General features: G+C 44.7%; 1 protein-coding gene across 1 annotated transcript; it reads right to left on the bottom strand.

Annotated features, from left to right (window-relative positions):
* Positions 1–924: 924 nt before the first annotated feature.
* NANS (N-acetylneuraminate synthase) lies at positions 925–20,868 on the bottom strand. The gene is made up of 6 exons (XM_036888449.2): positions 20,642–20,868; positions 15,667–15,882; positions 6,469–6,568; positions 5,502–5,656; positions 2,969–3,235; positions 925–1,155 (listed from the first exon to the last, which is right to left on the bottom strand). The coding sequence occupies exons 1-6, from the start codon at positions 20,852–20,854 to the stop codon at positions 946–948; spliced, it is 1,161 nt and encodes a 386-aa protein (XP_036744344.2). The 5' UTR covers positions 20,855–20,868; the 3' UTR covers positions 925–945.
* Between the last annotated feature and the right edge of the window lie 1,621 nt (positions 20,869–22,489).

Raw genomic sequence — 22,489 nt, 5'->3', positions numbered from 1 at the left:
TTGGTTCAAAAGAACAAAGAAGAGGTGATATGGATGCCCCATGAAAGAAAGGTTCATGCTGCTGTGCAGGGAAGTAAAACAAAATCTTTTTGTTAGATGGGTTTGAAATTTCATTATGGATTATGGAAAGGCTGATTTCAACAGTACCACCATATTTAAAAATCATCACAAGCTGCAAACATCCCAAGCCCCATATTCCCCATCTCCTTTATATGGCTCTTGTTTCCCCAATGCACACTCCACCTTCTAATATACTGTGTGAATAACTCACTCAGCTTATGGTTTATTGGGCATCTGTCCCCCATGAGAGTGACAGCACCAGAGGAAGGGATTTGGACTGTCCACTACTGTGTCCTCAGTACCTACATAAGGGCCTGGCACATAGGAGGCCTCCAGAGTACTGAAAGAAGAAATGACTGTTGTTTTCCCTCTTTGCTCACAGAGATGTGTGTGTTGTGCCTTCAGCATTTCTCTGCCCGCCAGACTGCCGACCAACCCCTTCTCTAATACTCAGTGATCGCTCTACAGCAAACTGGACCCAGAGCTTCAAGGCGGCCAAGGGATAAGGGCAATGGACAAGGAGAGACAGTGGCAGGTCTGAAAGGGAGATCTGGGGTCATTTGGGTAAGCTTTGCAGGCAGGAAGGACAGGACCCACATAGCCAGCTCCTGCCCCTCTGTGCACCCACACTGCAACTGGAGGGCGACATGCTTGTGAGCCCACTTCCCCTTCTGGGCTGGGCAACCTTAGGTCGAGAATGCTGTATTTGCTCTCTGTAATCCTCCAACAGGCTTGACACAGGGCCTGACTCAGAAATGTCTGCTGTCTGGTGACGGTGAGGGGGTGAAAGCCAGGGAGGCAGACCAACATGTCTGCCCCACCTCACCCAGATGTACCCCACAGTACCAGCAAGGCAATTCAGAATCCAGAAAACAGCACTTTATTTCAAGACTTGATTTTTTTGCCATGATTTTCTATTGATTCCTCCATGATAGTGTCATCTTCTTCAATAGTAAGCAGGACCTTCTTGCCCACCAGACTGAAGATGTCTTCAGGAGGGTAGCCTTTGGGCTCACTCACCTTCACAGTGAGCATGTCCAGTGTTAGAATGGTGCCTTCCGGAATTTTCACTTTGGCCACCACAGACTTGCCCAGCTGTGGATGAAATTAACAGTCAGTGCCAGCCTCACATAAGTAACTGTTTCACATTGTATAACCAAGGTCCCTGATCAGACTGCACAAGGTACCTTGAGAACGGGGGCTCTGTTCTCCCCCTTGGTGCCTAGAACAGTATCTCACATGGGACTCAGGTGAACTTAGAGACTCAGGGGAGGGGTCTTCCTGATAAAGTACATAGGAAAGGGCTCGGGTTACGTAGCCACACACACAGCCAGGTCCAAATCCCAGTCAGCTGGGCACAAGCCATGGCTGAATTTCTCTGCAGGATAGGAGATAATGTCTTGTCCGATGACTGTAAGGGTTAGCAATAATAATATATGCAATCTACCTGGAACATAAAATGCTTCTGACACATAAAAATTATGTTTACTTCTGTCATCATCTAGTTCAGTATCTAGTTTTACATATGGAGAAATTGCGGTCCAGAGAGGACAGGAAACTTGGCACAGGTTTCAAGGAACTGGAATGAAAACCTAGGATTCCCAACTCCTGGCCCACTGCTCTTAAGGGACACAAATCTTATGGCCACCTTGCTTAGTAAAACAGGAATATGAAGGGCTCACAAGACGGTGAGTACAGCTGCTGTTGTGAGGACTGGAAAGGGGACCTCCTAGGAAGAAGCAGACAGAACGGGCAGGGGAGGGGAATGAAGGAAACCAGAAGCTCGTGACTAGCGTTTCTACATTTTGTCCATAAATGCCATTAAGCAAACAGTCTGTTTTATATTACTCTACATCCCTCATGTAAGGGCCAAGGAAATCAATTCTGGAATTTAGTGCCAGGATGCGAGGCCTGTCCGTGCATAATTATCAGATTATGCATCCTGTTATGTTTCACTGTTTGCTCAGGGAACCACAAGGCTCAGAACCAAATTAAGCATCAACTCTCATTCCAGTTTCTGGTACAATTTTCTCCCCTTTTCCTCTATAAGGTAGTTTGTTTCTTTTCACTATCATTCAAATTTTCCAGCATATATCCAGCTTTAACTTGAAGGAAATAAGCAGGCCTCACTAGAATAAAAGATGACATTGCCTGCACCTGTCTGGTGTTTGTGCTTTGCCTTGACCAGAGAGCCCACAGTGGATTAGGAGCGTCTGCACTCCTGGCAGCCCCTGGACACCTGGCTCTGTGACTCAGAGGCCAAGCCAGGTCTAGGCCACGGCTTCCGAGAAGCCCAGGTGGTCAGTGTGCCTGGCAGTGTTTCTTGGCCTCTGCATCCCCTCTGTCTGAAGGTCAGTGATGCACAGCTCAAACTGCTCCTAAGGGAGTATTTGCTTCATCCCCCACCAACCTCCCAAGGCAACCTTCCGCCCCCGTCTGCCCACCAACCCCCTGTGACAACCCACTGTCCCCATCCACGCAGGGCCTCTCCCACTCAAGGATGCCTCAGTGTATCACAGGCCCTTCTCCGAACCCTTCCGCCTGAATGTCTCTCACGGCCTACCTGCTCCAAGGGATCCCAAACTTGACCTACCAAAGTGCCTCAGGAGGCCCTCCTGACCCACCCTTTCATCTCCAGAAGTCTCAATCACTGGGGCTGCAAGCTTCAGAAATTCAGTGGGAAACTATCACATGATCCTAGGTGGCTAGAGAAACTGGTGAAGTTCCCTTAAGTAACATGTTTGTCCCTGTAAACGTGATCCCAGACAGACTCAGAGGGCTAGAGCAACATTCCTCACCATCCCCCTGGCCAGGACTCAGGTGGGGCTGGTCCTGACCCTGCCTGCCAGGCAAGCCCACTGCGGCCCCTTCAGCACAGCAGAGCCTGGCAGGGTCAGGCAGAACCCACCTTTTCGTTGCAGGCCATCTCACAGGGCAGCAGCCGCTTAACCGGGGAGCCCATGGCCCTCTCCACAAGGCGTACAGACCGCACCAGCTCCGCCAGTTCCCCAGGCTCCAGCGAGGCCGCGTGGTCATTCCCCTTCCAGGTCTTGTCCAACGTTATGTGACGTTCTAACACCTTGGCCCCCAGAGCCACTGCGGCCACAGATATCGCTATGCCCGTTTCATGCCCAGAATACCCTATGGGAATGTCAGGAAAGAGTTTCTGATATTCCTTTAAAATAGAAAAAGGGGGAAGAAAAAAAGGTGAACCATCGTGGTGCTTTCCACATACATTCCAGGGTCGGTAGGTCTGGCCTGGAGCCCCAGTCGGGCTTCTCACTGTCTGCACAACTACAGGCAAGATACGGAGGCTCTCGGCCCCTCCACACCGAGAACAGTAACAGTACCCGTCAGGCTGCTGCTAAGGCTGAGAAGCACTCAGCACAGTCAGCACAGATCACTGAAAATGATCACAGAATAATGGCGTTTGTTACCGAGAATGTCTTTCGAGAGTGTTTCACAGTGCAAACTACCAGGAGTAACAGCAGAACCACTGATGGTCTCAACTCATTCAAAAAGCACCTGTCATATTTAATTCGCCTGAGCTGCAGAAAGCAAGTGTATTCTATGCACAAATACCATCAATAATATAATCCTTCGGTGGAAATGCTAAATTATTAATTCATCTGTTATGTATAATTCACTGAACGCAACAGAAGACATTCTGAGTTGGGTGACTCTTGTCAGTGAGGGTGACCCGGCAACTTAAGTACAGTGAACAGACCCAGATAGGGTTTAATAAAAAGCCAGAACAGCTGAGTGACAAAGGCCTTGAAAACCAGGCTGAAGGGTGCATGACGGACAGGGGAACGCAGACTGCTGGGTTATGGGTGGGCTGGGCCCGAGACGGGGTGTGCTGGCAATTTAAGTCTCACTGTGCCCTGGTATCAAGAGAGGACATGAGCACATTTTGAGTGGGGATGGAAGGGGTGGAAGACCATGCTATACAGAGAAAGACATCAAGGACAATATCTGGAGTCACGTATGGTAAACCATGGATTATGGTAATTTCTGTCAGGTGGGATTATAGAAGATGTTCATTTTCTAGGTGATATATTTCAGAGCTGTTTGAATTTTTTTTTTAATGTTTAAATTTTTAAAATAACATGATTTAGAGATGAGCTAGAAATGGAGAAAAGACTACCAACTGGGAGAGACAGAAAATTTTAAGGTTAAAAGATAGCAGTATCAGTTTTCAAAAAAGGTTAAATTTTTTTTAAGTGAATCATGGAAGACTATAAGCTTATACTATCATGGAAAAAGAAACAGAATGTCAACTACTGTACTGAAAGGAAAACATAAAAGGAAGATTAGATAATTGCAATATCAGCATCATGTATACGTATATATATTTAGAATTCCACAAATATTACCACAATGTTTTTGTATAATAATTACATATTACATATTTCTCAAACTGACAGAGATGGCCTGAGACAATAAGAGACAAAGGATTCTACACCCAGCTTGCCAGCAAGCTGCTGTGAGGTCGCTGGCAAGCAAGTCCTTTTCCCAAAGGGACTGGACTTCACTATCTGTAAAGTGACTGAGTTAGAATAGAAGAAATCCTGAGAGAGAGAAAGCTCCCTTCAGGCTGCCACTATAACCAGTTTGAGCCTGAAAGAGGCTCAGAATTACAGGTAGAAAATAACAGAGCTGGTAAATAACAGCAGGAAAAGCCAAAAGTTTCAAGGTCTCCTAAAACTCAATATGAAGAAAACAGATAACTGTACACCAATGTTCTATCAACATTCACAATAGCCAAAAGGTAGAAACAATCCAGGTGCCCATTGATGGACAGATGAATGAACAACATGCAGTATATCCAAACAATGGAATGTTATTCAGCCCACCTCTAGGAAGCACCTCAAGAAGTCAAGTTCATAGACAGAAAGTAGAATGGTGTTTATCAGGGGCTGGGTAGGGGGGAATGGGCACTTAGTGTTTAACATATAGAGTTTCAATTTGGAATAATGGAAAAGTTCTGGAGATGAACAGTGCAAAAGTACTTAATGCGACTGAACTGTACACCTAAAGATGGTTAAAATGATAAATCATACGTATATTTTACCACACACACACACATACTAAGGAAAGGCTATGAGCCAGCAATTCACAGAAGAGGGACCACTAATGGCCATATGAACATATACAGACAATTATGAGGGCTCCACCTTAAATTTTATAATAGGAGAAATTAAGACTGGTTTTAAGAGAATGTAATACATTATCACCCTCTTAGAATATATGTGCTTCCTTAACTGCATAGTTGATCTAATTTGATTCTATAGCAGTGAGATTGGCAAAGGATGTTTGGATTATGAAGCATGTCAAGGTTGGTTAGAATTTTGGTTACAGAAAAGGCTTACACCTTCCCCATAATCAACAGCCCAAGAAAAGCCATTCTGCTGTGACCGATCAGACAACAGCCCACTCACCGAGATGATGCGCAGGTTGACATCCTCAGGTAGGAGAGGGTATGCGCTGGTGCACTGCAGGAAGCAGAAGTTGGGGTTGAGGGGCTTCACAATCTGATAGACCTGCTTCATGGTGTCCATGGACTGCATCCCGCTTGAGATGACCATGGGGCGGCCTGAAAGACCGATACCAACACATCACTTTCTTTTTTGGGGTTCTGACTCCCTCAAGCACACTCCAACTACTGGTCTCATCATTCAGCTGAACGTCACAAACATCTCTCAAGCACTGTGCCATCCACTGTGGGGGAGCAGAGGGCAGCTTGGTGGGTTCCTGCCCTGGACCATGGGAAATGAAGGCCCCCCCCTCATCCCCTCATAGCATTACTTAGCAAACAGAACTGAACTTAAGGAGGCAGAGAAATTTTACACTCCTCAGAGAAAAATGAGCATCTCATCAGATGAAGAGGTGGCGCAGTGTGGTAGGGTGGGCACTGCCCCAGATTCAAGAGCAGGGGCAAATGCAAAGCCCAGTGCGGCCACTTCCTAGCTGCGTGGTCTCAGATGCCTAGTCTATAAAACAGATATAAAGCAGCATCAGAATCATATGACCCACTTCAGTCCCAGGGTTGTTATGAGGGTCATATGAGATGGCTCATGTTCTAAAACCACTTTACAAACTGTAAGATGCAGAAGTTCAATATTGTAAACTACCAATAGAATATTTACTCAAAAGTCAGAGCTTCCTCTAAGTTTTACATATCCTCAACTTCATATAAATAATTTCTTATAAATAAAAAATAATTTATATAAGACCAGAGAGACTCAAGGGGAAAAAAAAAATCTTATAAAAACTGTCTTATTCATAATTTCTTTCGAGTCAACATATATACAAGTGGAAGTATATGCTGATTGAAAATGGGTTCCTAAAGTCACTATGAAAATGTAAAAATATGAAGGGTTGGACTCCAAAATTTAGGACACTTACCTTTTTTGGCTGTCTTCTCGAGATAAGGAAAATTGTTAGTGTCCCCAGATCCAATTTTGAAAAATGGAACGTTCAGTTCATGCAGAAACTCAACTGCCATCTACAAAAATCAAAGGAGCTCTTTTTCACCATTATTCAAAATCCCTGTCCTCAAGACAGGCAAGGAGCCCCATACAAACAGAAACACCCCTCCTCTTACCAGTCAGAGAGGGATTCTCAACAACTTGAAAGCAGAGCAAAGAGTTGTTATCAGTTATCTCACTCAAATCCAAACATTCTTTCATTCATATCCACCCATCCATTTGTCCAGCAAAGCAGTGCTGGCTGTACTGGCTACAAGAATCTGAAAAAGAATCAGACCCCTGGCCAGACCTTCCTCCTCCAGAGGCCCAGTAAACAAACTCGAAAGGGTCATGACCCAGAAAACCAGACAGTGAGAAAGTGAATGTCTCTCAAAGACCTTACCCTTTACTCAGAACAAAACAGCTGAGAAAGGAGGCCATTTCAATGCAGAAGTGGAGCATTTTATGGCCTAGCCCTGACGCAATGATCCACAGCTGGCAGGGTCCATCAACCCCAAGCCCTTTCAGACCTCAAACCAACCATGCCACCCACAGGAAAATAAACTTCATTCCCTTTTTTGGACACAATATCACTGTTGAAGATCTCTATATAGGGCTCTTCACCATCCTTAACTGGGATTCATTAATAAGACTCAGGATCAGGAAATTGGTTAAGTGTCAGCAAATGCTTGCTGAAGATCAGTGGACCACAAGTTTTTTGATTAAAATCTTCAGCTTACTGTCAAACAAAAACCCCCAAACCTACCTTTTATTACTATGTTTAAACTTGAAGTTGAAAATCAGAAGTGGAGAGAATCATTGCCTCAGAATGTCTCCAAGTACCTAAGTTTATCCATCCTAAAATGTTGCCTGACCTTCCAAAGTAAGTTTGGAAGACTTAATGAACTAGATCAGTGCTTCTCACACCTTAACATGGGTACAGGAATCTCCCAGGCATCTTGCTAAAATGAAATGCAAATTGTGATTCTGTTGAATTAGGGTGGGGCCCGAGAGTCTGCACTTCTAATAAGGTCCTGAGGAATACCGCTGCCATTTCACCGTGAGTCACACCCTGAGTAGTAAGGAGCTAGGCTGCCATGTCTGAAAATCTAGAGGGCACAGGGGGGCTAAGGGGTAGTATGAAAAGGTCATGTATGCCAGCAGGCTCTTTCAGTCAACCCGCTGCTGCCTGCGTGTCTTCTGTCTTCCCAGCAGGTGAAGAGCTACCCCAATCCCTGTGGTTGCACCCAGAGAGTAGCCCCTTATATGTGATCTTCCACTACCATAAGAGGAGAGCCACACAGAGCGGTCGACCAGCTGGTGAACAGGTCAAGGGCGGTTCTCAGCCCCCTCAGGCCAAGAGACGCTGTCCAGGGTGGCCAAGTGCCACTCACCTCCAAGTATGCCAAGCCACCTTCACTGCGGCTCTTGCTGTCTTCCTCTGCTTTATTTCTCCCTCATCTCTCTTCTCCCTTCCATATTTTTCTATCTCACTCCTGTGTCTTTCACTGTTAACCAGCCGTAAGACAGAATTGAAAAGCATTCATTTTAATGTTTTTAGAAGGAAGTCTACTTTCCCCACCCCTCTTGCTCTATGTGGCAGATGAAGAGAGTGTTCTCTATTTCAGGAGGGAAGCCGCAGGCTAAGTTCTCTTCTATATAATGTTCAATTTGTGAGAGTGGCTCATGATGAAAAAGTCCCTCAGGGCACAAACCAATGGAGGGGCCCCTCAGGAGAGGTACAGAGTGAGCACGCGCAAGGAGAGGCCAAATGCAGATGCAAGTTTGCAAAAGCTTACCTATGCAGGTTGTAAAATCCGCATGTAATTCTACAATTTTCAAGTGAGAAGAAAAGGGGCAAAGTCCTGTTCCAAAGGGAAAGGCGGGCCTCATTTTCCAGCCCTCCTGGAGAACCAGCACCACCCAGTGGCCATTTAGAGAAAGCTGCCATTTGGAGTTAATCTCTGCAAAGGGTGCCAACTACAGCAACCTGGAAGATCCCAGCCTTCCACCCTGAGGTGGAATTGTGTGCCCAGGACCCGCAGGCGGGGTCAGCATCAGCGGCCCCCCTCTCTCCATGGCTTCCTCTAGCCCTGCCCAGCCTGCTGCTGGTCCTCCTTCCATCTAGGGCTACCATGCGGCCAGGCAGCTCACAACATCTCCCTCCCACCCCACCGCACAAAGGCCTTCTGAGACTTTGAGAGGAACTGGGATGAGTATGATCTTCCCTGGGCATCCTACTGGGTTAAAGGCACAGAAAAAGGCCCCACCAGCAAACCAGTTTGGGTGAGACACTGCACTGCTAGAGCTCCCTCTTAGAAGGTCCCAATAAATACACTTGTCTAGCTTTTTTGTACCCCAGGGTTTCCTAACTTACTCAACTCAGAGTTGGGGCTTTATTGTTTCTAAATTGATTAATGAGTAAAGGTAGATAATGCGTGTCCACTGAACCCCCTTTCCCCTATCATGTCCTGTGAGAAGCCCCCTTTCTACACCATGGCCTGCTGACCTAAGGGGTAACAGAAGTGAGGAGAGGAGCTAGGATTTTTCTAAAGTCTCTTCCTCTCCCATTTCTGGATCCTGTAAAGGAAAAGGAAGCCTGCAGCGATGATTTGGGGAGAATGGGGTGCTGGAGAGCTGCCCAGAGTGAGGGGTGAGGGGATGACGTGGAGGAAGTATGGAGCCATAGAGCCTGGTGGCCCTGACGCAGCGCACCGCGACTTGGGCAGGGCTGGCAAAGGAACGGAGGAGAGGGTGAGGAGGATGCCCAGAGGCAGGTGCTGGGAGGGGAGGGCAGCTCCATTAGGGTGGCTCATTTGTGGGAGGGCAGCACATCCTTCAGGGGCTGCCTCTACATTCCAGGCCTCCATTTGCTTTCTCACTAGAACTTTCCATTTGGACCAAAGGCCCTCTGCTGAATTCAGCCCAGTTCCATGTGCCTCTGTACAGCTTCTGACCAGGTGCCCCTGAATTTTTCTTGGCCTTAATAAAATTCCACCATCCTTTAACCTTCCCTCAGTACACAAAGAATGCCCTAGGTCAGCACACAGTGGAGAAAACAGGCACTCAATAAACCCATCAGGAAGTGAGGGTGGGTAAACACCATTTGCCAGGCAAACACGGAACAAGGGGACCAACCCACCTCCAGCACCCAAGAAAACAGGACACGCTGGTTCACCAAAGGGACTGGCCGACCGAGAAAATTAACTCTTGTGAAGGCTGTTAAGAATGCATTTCTCCTCAATGCCTATGCCCAGGTGTGTCAGGAGTCTACTGGGAACAAACAGCATCCCTAGGACAAAGCTGTCTCCCTGCCCAGAGAGTGGAAAACCCCAAAGAGTTTGAAGCAGAAAAACTCCAAAGCGCTCTAAGTAACAGCACAGCTGTCACTTGGTGGGTGATCTTGCATGGCCCTCTCACTACACAGACTTAGCTCACTGAGTCCTCACTGCAGCCCCATTGGATGGGCATCTTTGCCATCCATTTTTACAGACGGGACACCTGCAGCTCCAAGAGATCACATGACGAGCTGAAGCCCACACAGTAAGCTCCAGCGCCAGGCGAACTCAGAGCGTGCGGCTGCACAGAGCCTGTTCTACACACCAGAGGGAAGGGATTCCCTGGGAGTGGAGGCGACAGAACTAAAAGGGTACAGGCTTTTAGGAGGGAGACCTGACTACCAACACCTGGGCTCTTCCCCATTGCCCAACTGCTCCTGCTGCCCACCTCAAAGCCGCCTGGGAGCAAACAACCTAAAAAAGTGACTTCCTAAGCAGCCTTGCAGACGCAAGGAGCTGCCTGCTCTCCTTCAGAAGCTCAGGTGCTGGAAACATGACTGAGAAGGAAAGTCCTCATTCCAGGGGTAAGTTCTCTTAGTGATCTCTTCTCTGGCTTGACCCTGACTCAGGACGTTACAGCCAGAAGAGCCTTTGGATGGCAGCTTGTTCACACACACAAGAAAGTGAAGGCCTAGAGCAGGAAAGGAACTCACCAAGCTCACACTGAGATGGACTCAGAACCGAGTCAGGGCAAGAACCCAAAAGTCCTCAGTCCAGGCTGCTTCCCTGAACTGCAGCCAGTGCTGACTGAGCACCGGCTGTGTGCTCTGCTTTATATGAATGATCACATTTCACCCTCACAATGACCTTACAGGGTGGGTTCAGGTACTAACCCCACTTTACAGCTGAAGAAACAGAAGCACAAAGAGCTTACATAACCTCCACATGAACTCAGCATGTGGAGTCAGAGGAATGATAGGCAGAACCATATTCAAACTCAAAGTCTGACCCCAGAGTCCATGCATTTAACCATGGGACCACACAGGCTGGGTGTGCTCCAGCCAGCAAGGGACCCCAGATGTCCTGGTGTTTGCACTCTACTAAGGATGGTACAGAGCTGTTGTTTATGTAGGTTCCATCCATATTTACTGAATTAAAACTAAAATGGAGGAATTTGTGTTTTTTTAATTTTAAACTTTTTGAGAGGATTATAGCTTCTCATCCAACCATGAGAAATAATACAGCCTATATTACCGTCACCCAGTTTCCCCAGTGGTGACATCTTGTAAAACTAGAGTACAAAATCACAACTGGGAGGGCCACATTGACAAGAGAGTTTCCTGATCTTACTCAAACACCATTTTTACATGTACTCACGTGTGTGTGTGTGTATTTAATGCTATGCAGTTTTACCATGTGCACAGACTCATGCACCTACCATCAGAGTCACCACAGGGAACCATGCCATCACTACAAGGCCCCTCGCTTTTCCCATTATAGCCCATCCACCTGCCTCCTTCCCCTCCCTGACAACCACTAATCTGTTCCCTGTCTCTAATTTTGTCATTTCAAGATCGTAATGCAAACAGAACCATGCACTAGGCAACCTTCTGAGACTGGCTTTTTTACTCAGCATAGTATCCTTGAGATCCATCCAAGCTGATGCATATATGAGTAGTTTGTCCCTTTTTATAGTCTATGGTGTGGCTGTACTACAATTTGTTTAACTGTTCACCTGCTAAGGAAGATTTGGGTTGTTCTAGTTTGGGGGCTACTATGAAGAAAGTTGTTACGGACACTCATGTACAGAATTTTGTGTGAATGGAAGTTTTCATTTTGGGAAGGGATAAATTACCAAATGATAACTGATGGACACATCTAGCTTTTTTTTTTGAGGTATACAGTAAGTGTCTATTTTTCTGTTTATTGAGATATAATTGACATATAACATTGTATTAATCTTAGGTGTATAAAATACTGATTCAGTGTGTGTGTGTGTGTGTGTGTGTGTGTGTGTGTGTGTGTGTGTAACTTCCATATTGCTTTCCACAACAGCTGAACTAATTTACATTCCCACCAACAGTATCAGAAGGTTCCCCAATAAAGTTGCTTTTAAAAAAACAAACTGATACAAGAACAGACCCATAGATCAATGGAACAGAATAGAGAGCCCATATATAGACCCACACATATATGGTCAATTAATATTCAATAAAGGAGCCATGGATATACAATGGGGAAATGACAGTCTCTTCAACAAGTGGTATTGGCAAAACTGGACAGCTACATGTAAGAGAATGAGACTGGATTACTGTCTAACCCCATACACTAAAGTAAACTCAAAATGGATCAAAGACCTGAATATAACTCATGAAACCATAAAACTATTAGAGAAAACATAGGCAAAAATCTTTTGAATATAAACATGAACAACTTTTTCCTGAATGTATCTCCTTGGGCGAGGGAAACACAAGCAAAAATGAACAGATGGGACTACATTAAACTAAAAAGCTTCTGTACAGCAAAGGAGGCCATCAGCAGAACAAAAAGGCATCCCACAGTATGGGAGAATATATTCATAAATGACTCATCTGATAAGGAGTTAACATCCAAAATACATAAAGAGCTCACACGCCTCAACACCCAAAAAATAAATAACCCAATTAAACAATAGGTGGAGGATCTGAACAGACACTTCTCCAAAGAAGAAATTCAGATGGCCAACAGGCACATGAAAAGATGCTCTACATCACTAATTGTCAGCAAAATGCAAATTAAAACCACAATGAGATAACACCTCACACCAGTTAGGATGGCCACCATCCAAAAGACAAGAAACAACAAATGCTAGAGAGAATGCAGAGAAAAAGGAACCCTCCTACACTGTTGGTGGAAATGTAAATTAGTTCAACCATTGTGGAAAGCAATATGGAGGTTCCTCAAAAAACTAAAAATAGAAATACCATTTGACCCAGGAATTCCACTCCTAGGAATCTGCCCCAAGAAAACAAGATCCCAGATTCAAAAAGACATATGCACCCTATGTTTGTCACAGCACTATTTACAATAGCCAAGATATGAAAGCTATCTGTCCATCAGTACATATATGGATAAAGATGTGGTACATATACACAATGGAATATTATTCAGCCATAAGAAGAAAACAAATCCTACCATTTGCAAGTAGCAAATGATTTCACTCATTTGTGGAGTATAACAATAAAGCAAAACTGAAGGAAAGAAACACCAGGAGACTCACTCCAAGAAGGGCCTAGCAGTTACCAAAGGGGAGAGGTTGAAGAGGGAAAGTGGGGAGGGAGGGAGGAGGGGTTTGAGGGGCATTATGATTAACACATACATAGATAGGTAACGGGGAAGGCAGTATAGCATGGAGAAAACAAGTAGTGACTCTATAGCATCTTACTACGCTTATGGACAGTGATTGCAATTGGGTTGGGGGGACTGGATAATATGGGTGAATGTTGAAACCACAATGTTGCTCATGTTGCTCATGTGAAACCTTCATAAGATTGTCTATCAATGATACCTTAATTTAAAAAAAAACAAAAAACTGCATATTATTTTCTAGAGTGACTGTACCATTGTACATTCCCACCAGCAGTGTATGAGTGATCCATTTTCTCTGCACCCTTTCCACAATTTGGTGTTATCATTGCTTTTTATTTTAGCCATACTGATAGCTGTGTCATGACATCACAGCATGGCTTAAAACAGAAATCTTTAAATCACAAGAGTAGACAAGCACAAAAGAAAAAATAGATAAATTGGTGCTTCAAAGGATACCATCAAAAAGTGAAAAGAAACCCAGAAGATATATCTGATTAGGGACTTGTATCTAGAATAAAAGCAAATAACCCAATTAAAAATTGGCAAAGTATCTGAACAGACATTCCTCTGAAGAAGATACACAAATGGCCAATAAGCATATGAAAAGATGCTCAACAAATCAAAACCACAAAGACACCACTTCACATTTACTAGAATGTCTACAACCAGAAGTCAGACAATCACAAGTGTCAGTGAGGATGTGGAGAATCTGGAATCCTAATACACCAGTGGTGGTAATGTAAAATGGTTCGGCCAATTTGGAAAATGCTGCAACCTCTTTTGGTAGGTTTTCCTAAAAAATCTGGCCCCATGTCTCTGGGGCAGGTCTTGGCCCCAGAGACTCTCCAGCCACCAATATTGAGGGTGGTGAAGAGCAGGAGGAAGCTCAAAGGCTTTGCTGAGTTCTGGGAAGCCACACACACCTGGACTGATGCCCAAGCAGCAGCTGAAGGCTGGAGAAAGCACACTGTGCCAGGCTTAGATCTGCCTTGAAGACCCATTTCCTAGCTGTGCAACACTGTACAAACTTCCCAGCCCTTCTGGGACTCTATTTCTTCAACTACAAAATGAAGCGTAGCAGGAATAAAATATATTACTGTAAACATGCTTTGAAGATGCTTTGTAAACTGCAATGTCTATTCCTTTAAGTAGGAAATTATGATTAAATGCACAACTAGGTCTGAAGAATGTCTTGCTTATGAGTGTTATGGATTAAGAAGTGAATCTGGGCTCCAGGACTAAAGGCTAGACTTGTCAAGTTCCCCAGACACTTGGATTCTCTGCCTCCCCTGCTTTTTTAAACTACCAATGGCCTAGGTTAGACTTATGTTTCTTTTGACTTAATTTACAGGTGTATTTTAGGGTTGGAACTGTGGCACAAAGGGTTAGAGGCCTAGAGAATGAACCGGGGACACTTCAAATATTCTGATTAACTAAAAGAATCCCACGTGTTTTGAAAGCCACAAAAATGTTCTTAGGTTTCATCTAATCATCCATTTCTGCAAAGCCATCCTGACAAAACAACTCAAAACAGAGGAGAAAGATGTGCATCTCAGCATTATTTATAAACACAAAAAACTGAAAGTAACCTGCATGTCTAAAAGTAGAGAAATGGTTAGGTACATTACAAATCCCCCAAAGAAATATTACATGGTTATCAGAAACTTTAAACACAAGATGTGGGGAGTTACATGTCTATTAAATTATCCAAATAAAGTTGGAGGAATAAAAAACAAGACATAGGTGATATAATGTTAACTGTGAGAAACATACACTGAACTCAATATTAAAAATACAACAACCAGGCATTAAAATATGCACGTAAAATGAGTTCAGGAGGAAAATACATTTAAAAAGCTGCCATATAAGGATATGGACCATTTTTCTCTTTTTTTCCTGTTTTCTCAACTTTCTGTGATACTGTATTATTTTTACAATTAAAATTATTTATATTAGAAAACAGCATATGAAGTAATCTTGGGGAGGCAGGTCACAGAGCTGACAGGACCTGAGAACTGACACCAGCTGGATTCTTCTAGGATGTCAGCATGGCCATCCTATGTGCCTCTGTCTTCTGGATGATGCCAGTGCCACCTCCACCTACGTCAGCCAAGGCCACTAAGCAAGGAGTGGAATCCTGTCAGAAGCAAGGTTTCCTGACACCCAGTCCAGGCCACTGTCCACCGGGGGAGAACTGGCCCAGAGGAGATCTCCCACAAGCCTGAGGGACTCTGAGATTCCAGTGTGGCTGCTCCCCACTACCAGAGACAACTTGTTTGAAAACCATGGTTCTCTTCTCACAAACTCTCACTGAGCCTCTGCACCCCCTGACCTCCGGTTTAGTCGGGCAATGGTATGACTAATGATGTCGGCAACTCTAGGTCCAGAAAGCACAAAAAAAGTCTCAAGTGAGCAAGGCCTAGAGCTGGCTCTAAGCCAAAAGGCACCAGGCTGCCTGCTGTCCCCTGGGTCTGCTAAAGTGACAAATGACAGAGTAGTGGAGGGCTCACCTCATCCATGCCAGAGGCAGTGAAGAAGATGCCGGCTTCCTCGGCATATCTCTGAAGCTCCTTGTACTGGGCATGGCTGAATTCTAGGTGCTGTTTGTGCTCCCCATAAGTCTTCCCCCAGGAGTGTTTCGAAGTATACGGCCTCTCTAGGGCTCTCTGATTAAACTTGTACTTCAGCTCACTCTTCTGGAACTTGGCACAATCAGCTCCACACTCCTGCAACACACATTAATGCTCCAGTGAACGACTGGTCACAGATTCTTGGAGAGAAGAGAAATGCTATGCCATCATTATCTGTAAAAACAACATCAACTGGCAGAAGTATTAAGAACCCCAGAAGAAGAGGAACAGCAGAAGCAAGAAAATCTCAAAGGAAGAAAAGATTGGGGATGGGCTTCCTCCTGCTTTTCCCCCTTAAAATGCAAAATAAAAAAAGGCTATTTTTTGCTTCGTTTTGTACTTTAATAAAAATAATAATTAAAAAGTAAAGGAAGATTTTAAATTGTATAATTCAACAGAAGATAGTAAAATGAGCACTAGATCAGAATGGAGGAGAAAAAGTGAGAATCTGACAGATCTCCAGGATAAGTCATTTCCTGTCTCTGAACTCAGTTTCTCCATCTATACAAACAGCCGCTCTTGGCTAGCTGCAGACGTAACTGTTCTGAGAGGCCCCTTATAAGGCTGGGAAACAAAGGAACAACTCTGCTTTTAGCTGTTTTGTACCTGTGCTTTTCTGCATGGCATCTTTTTGAACAAGACATTCTGCAGCAAAAAACAAAGCTTAGATATGGCCCAGCCTCCCTGAATGGAAGCTGTAATTAAAAAAAAGCTAGATTGTCTGACTATAAAACCTGTAATTCCATTGCCAGTCACCCTTCAATCTCTCAAAATTGTTTTTAAAAACCACTCAGTAAAAAAGATTGAGGAAAAACCTCTAAAGTCTCAGCTCACTGACATTTCTGTAGACACAGAGGTATTCATGATGTTAAAAACCTCAGCTGCAGAAATGTCTGTGCTAAAAGTATTGCTCCCTCTCCTGGAAAAATCACAAGATGGCACAATCAGGATTTGATGCTGGAAAGAAGTTCAAAGACCATTAGAACTGAGAATGATCTGGACAACTGGGTTCTCATTGTCTAGAGGAAGATCCTGAGGCTCAGAGTGACCAGACAAAAGTTAAACAGTGAGTCTGTTCAATGCAGAGCATGACAAATCACTTTCCTAAGGGCTGCAGGACATTTGTCTCCTGGCCCATGACTGCAACCTGGATCCCTGCTACACCCAAGCCTCCAGCAAGCAATTGATAAGGTCTTCACAGTGTCCATACTTGCTCTCTTTGAGGTAGGGCAGGGAAATGGGATCAGGGTCATGCCATTGTAAAATCTACTTAGCCTGCAAAAAAAGGCCCAGCTTATTCTTTAACTTAATCTATAAATTTTCCTTCCTCTTTTTCCAGCCCCTTGATCAATTAAGTAACTTTGTAGCCAGGATAAGAGAGAGACCTCCAAACTGTAAATGAACCTATGTGGATAAAGAAAGCCCAGATCCGGGTCAACACAGTCACCTAAATAACCATACTCTTAAGACAAAACCTCAAAGGAATTATGAATCACCTGTATACATCATGCCTTATGCTGACCCCTACCCAAAAGGCCCTGTAAAACCCCAAACCCCAAACCTTTAAGCACACTGCCTCAGGTTGCCCACACTCCCTTTTCTTCTAGTGTGTACTTTTTAAATAAAGCCTTCTCACTGCTCAACTTACTGTGTTTTGTCTCTGTGCTCTTCCAGTGGTAGTGTCTTTATCATTTTGCTATTTCATTCTATTTTCCAGACTTAGGCACAGGTCTTCACTCTGTTCTACTCCAGATAAGTAGGGAGGGGCTACTGAGAGCTCTGATTTGGGCTTGCAAGTTACCGTAGACTGGGTGACCCAACAGGACTGTTGCTGTACAATCATGCTCGTTAGTAGCCGGCCTGAAAGTCTCCTTTCTTTGCCTTTGGGAAGTTCTCAGAACATAATCTCACTTCATCCAGTGTTCTGCAAGTCCCCCAAATCCTGGAGTCGTGGGGGCATAGTTCCCACACCATGCAGATTCAAGTGGGCACTGGACGCCAGATGACCCTGGTTTCTGGAGTTGGCAAGGGATTTGCCCTATGCCAAGCAGGAGTTCAGTGAGCTTCCCTTTCTTCCCTCTGCTCTTCTTTGCTCTCTTGCTGTAATGAATTCCTTCCTTACCCACACTCATCCAACCTGCTCCAGAATTCTTTCTCATACAGAGTCAAGAACCCTTCCCTATCCATGTTGAAGTTTCTCCTAGTGCTTCACCTAGTGCACAGAGAGAGACCTCCCCAGACACAGCTGTCCCGCAACACATTTGCCTCTCATCTCTAACTTGTGAAAATTAATCAACAGAAATCTAAGATGGATTGGAGAAGTCAGGAGAGGGAGCTCTCAAGCCCTACCACTTCTAATTGCAGACCCCAACAGGAAGAGCCTTACCTTGCAAGTCTCTGCTACTTTATTACCCTAGTAAGAGGATGATTTCCTCCTTCCCCAACAACAGCCCACCCAAGTCAATGAGACTTTCACAACTCAGCCAATGAAAAGCCACTACACTTCAATCTCCCAGTTTACTCCAATGGACTTTTTGTTTGTTATAGCCCCTCCCAATCCTCCCCTTTCCTCTATAAAAGAGTGGTTCTCTCCTTTGTTCTCTAGGCTTGCCTGTGGATTTGCCGTAGTTTGTGTGTCCTGAACTGTAACTGCTATTGCCAAATAGAGCCATTTTTGCTGGTAAAATAACAGTTTTATTTTTAAGGTTAATAAACTCAAGAAGTAGACTTACCCTCAATAAGTTAAAAACTTTGTCTTCATCTGGGCAAACGTTGCCTTTACAGGAAGATAAAAGTGAAATAGCAGAACTACTAAAGACAAGAGTCGATTAAGTTCTACATTCCACATGACAGCAGCTGAATGGGGAGGGGAGCAGGTGCCTCCGCTTCCTTTCTCAGCTTCTTTCCTAAAAATGAGTGATTTCTTTATCTGTTTACTGTTGGTGAACTCTCCGTTCAGGAAACACAGTGACTGTCCCTGTTTTACTGTAATGTTCATGGTTTCTTTGTTCAAGATTTCATTGCTTCTCTACTGGCAAAAAACGAGAATCAGAACTCCACAATGAGCCAAGGTGTGATTATCCCTTTGCATCAATATTTGGAGTTTAAAAGTATATTCAATGATCAAATCTCTAATTATAAGACAGGATATTTTATACATTATTACATAATTATATTTTTCTATAATAAACTATAAATTGAATTGTCTCAACTTTTAATATTGCAAATAGATTCCCTGTATGAGCAAGCCAGCTTGCACAGAACACACCCTAGGTAAACTAGCAAAGGTGACTTCATTTGACAATAAAGACCGAAAAAAAAGTCCTAAAGTAAAAGGATTGCTAAAGCTTCCACTGCTTTAAATTTAAAAACAAAAAACACATACATACTGTAAAGCAAGTGAAACTAGGGCCTAGGTATCTTGACTGCAGTATAGTGCTTTTTCCACTGTAACAGCCTCTGCCTCTCCATTCTCCTCTCTCCTCAGCCCTCTTCAATACTTCTAGGTATTTTTATAACATGAGCATTCAGAAGTCACACCTCTAAAAAAGAGGTTGTTCCCTAAGTTAAGAGCAATAACTTCCCCCCAGAAAACAATGTTATGTAGAAAAGCTGGAACCCTGTGGCTAGGAGCAAAGCTCTGAAGTCCATTATTTACTAGATGTGTGCCTTTGGGCAAGTCACTTATCTTCTCTGAACCTTTAAAATGAAACCAACAGTATCCAGTGTTGGTCGTAGGAATCAAATAACGTGATGCATTTAAAGCACTTAGCCCAGTAGCTAATAAGAATAAGCACTCAAAAATATTAGCAATTGTTACTCTTTAAAAGTATTTTTAAGATTCAGTAGGCTTCCATAAAAGCAGTTAGTCCTGAAAGAAGAGTAAGATAAAACCTAATGAAATCGAATGAACAGCTTTAAAGGGAAAAAAAAGAAAAAAAGATGGAGTGAGCTATCACTAAATCAAGAAACCACAGCTCAGACCTTATGCTGGGACTGGGGTCACCACGAAACCAAGACAGTCCCTCCATTCAGGGGTCTTACAGTCTAACAGAAAGAGAAAGCAGCTTAGGCAATGACAAAGCAGTCTGATGGGAACAATTCCAGGGGCCCAGTGTTTGGGAGAAGAGTCGGAGAAGGCATCCAAGTAGACCTGTACAGGAGTAGCAATTACCAAGAGGGAGCGTAAATGTTCATAAACATCGTGTCACTAAGAATAGTTGTTGAGTCCTATGTTACAATTACTGTGATAAGAGCTTTATATGAGTTATCTTCATTTGATCCTCACACTTCTGAAGTACTATCATTATACCTGGCTTTCAAACGAGGACACTGAGGCTCACACTGCCAGTAAGTGGTGACAGTCAGGATTTGAACCCAGAGTCATGGCATTTTAATCATTTCATATTCAAAACACAAGGAATGGCAGGTGGGAGAGACCACAGCAACTTCCAAAAACTTCCTGGAAGTAATTCAGTGTCGCTGCAGGATGACAGGGATGAAAAACAACAGGTAGGAAGGAGATAGGTCATCAAGATCTTGAAGGCTATGTTAAAAGGTTTCAACACTATCCACGGCAGTGGGGAGCCACTCAAATGTCAGGTACGGGTACGACCTGATAAAATTTGTTTTAGATCATTCTGCAACTAGAAGGGGACAAGAAAGGTCGGGTTAGGAGGCAGTAATGCAGACAAGTCAGGAGGGTGGCAGAGGTATGAAGAAGTTTGGAAAAAATTTGAAATGGACCTGACGAATTGGTCCCACAGAAAGGTGGTCTCGGCTCCGCGAGACCTTGCCCCTTTCCCGGGCCAGCCCCGCCCCCGCGCCGCATCCTTCTCTCTAGCTCTCCGCTCACCTTGGCCATGCGGATCATGCGCTTGGCCACGTCCAGGTCGCCTTGGTGGTTCTGGCCGATCTCGGCAATGATGAAGCACGGGTGCTGCCCGCCCACCCAGCGCCCGGGACACAGCTCCAGCTCCAGCGGCATGGCGGAAACTTGCACTCCTAAACCGAGCACCGCCTCCCACCTCGGGTCCGTTCGGTAGCTGGCCCAGCAGGGTCTACACATCCGCCCCGCCACGTCAGCTCCGCCTTGTCAGCCCGGGGCCGCAGCGTAGCCAATCCCTGGGCCCCACCTTGCTCTCGTCAGCCAATCAGGGAAGGGAACAGAACCTCCCGCCAGGCGGGCAGTGCGGCGGCGAGGGAAAGCCTGGCGGTTGCTGGGAGCTGGGCGTAAAGCCCGGCGCCCGAAAGCTTGAGTGCATCGGTGAAGAAACATGTGACAATTGCTGTCGGTTTGAGGGAAGTGCGCCCTATGGAGTGATGAAAAAAACGAATCCTGAAGTTAGAATTACAGAGCTGCTTCCAGCGCAGCCCTTGCCACTAGCTGCTTGTTGATCATGAATACATTAAACTCTGAGCATCATTTGCCTTTTTCTCTGAAATGGGAAAATTACACAGAACCCACCTCATAAGGTTCGTGAGATGATGTATAGAAGACCCTGATGTATAGAAGACTGTTTACTACAGTACTTAGCCTGTAGTAAACTTTAAATAAGTGGTTGCCATTCCTATTTATTATATGAGAGGCAAAATGTTCAAAAACTTTTATTGACTTGTCCAAAGCCGTCCAGAAAGCTGGAGGAGCCGAGCTGGGACGAAGACTCTGGACTGCCCGCCTCACAATACACTATGATGGGTTGCAGAGAAAGCTGAGAAGTAAGAGGCAGTTTGAGGGGAAAAAAACCAACACTGATTCCCAACCTGACTTACCTGCCAGATAAGGAGAGCAAAGTAACAATAACAGAAAAGCGGAGGAGGGACCTCTGGGTGGAAGGTGAGAAGGGTAGGTTTTGGATATGTTGGTATAAACATGCAGGTGAAACTGTCCAGGATGTAGGAGGAAAGACACGTCTGAAGCTCAGAGTACAGGTCTGGGCCAGAGAGAGATTTCTGAGCCATTCAGAGTGAGAAAAAGACCGAGGATAGGTCAGACTGCTGAAGGAGAGTGTGCGTATGTATGAGCAGCTTGGAGGAAAGCCACATGCAGTTGCCCTGGCAGGAATGGAGAAAAGGGGCCAAAAGCAGATGAAAGGGAACCAGGGTGTGTCCTTGAGGAGGGGAAAACCTACAGGGTCAAAGACCAGAGTAGTCCAGGAGAATGAGAGGAAGAGACCAGTGGCCTTGGGGTACAGGGGCCACTGGAGACAGCAGAATTGGTGGCCAAGGGAGATGAGGAAACAGAAGAGTCAAAAATAGACCTTTTCTGGAAAGATTTAGGTGTTAAAAGGTGATGGAAAATGGACCCTGGGAAATTAGAGGGGTGCCGAAGAAGTGCGTGTTTGGAGGCCAGGAGGCTAATAAAGGAAAGAAGGACCTGGCAACTGGGTTCATTCCTTAGGGACATGTGGTTGTACTAGACTTGATGGTATGTGCTTTATGTCTCTCATGTTTAAATGGTCTTTCACATCTGGGTGCGGCTGAGCAACAGACCCTGATGACGCGAAAACTAAATCCAACACTAACATAGCTCAGTAACACTGCGCTAAAGGAAACTTATGGTTTTGCATAATTTGTGAATATATGAAAATTAAGTTTAAAGAGAAAAAAGGAGAAATAGCATTTAAGAATTCAATCATCCCACAAGAGCAAATTAGGCTGATGTTATTTGTGATTACATAAAAGCTTTCAATAAATTAAAGTA

The sequence above is a fragment of the Manis pentadactyla genome, chromosome 3 (genome assembly GCF_030020395.1).
Source record: "Manis pentadactyla isolate mManPen7 chromosome 3, mManPen7.hap1, whole genome shotgun sequence".
Taxonomy (NCBI): Eukaryota; Metazoa; Chordata; class Mammalia; order Pholidota; family Manidae; genus Manis; species Manis pentadactyla.
This window is presented reverse-complemented; position numbering and strand designations above follow the sequence as displayed.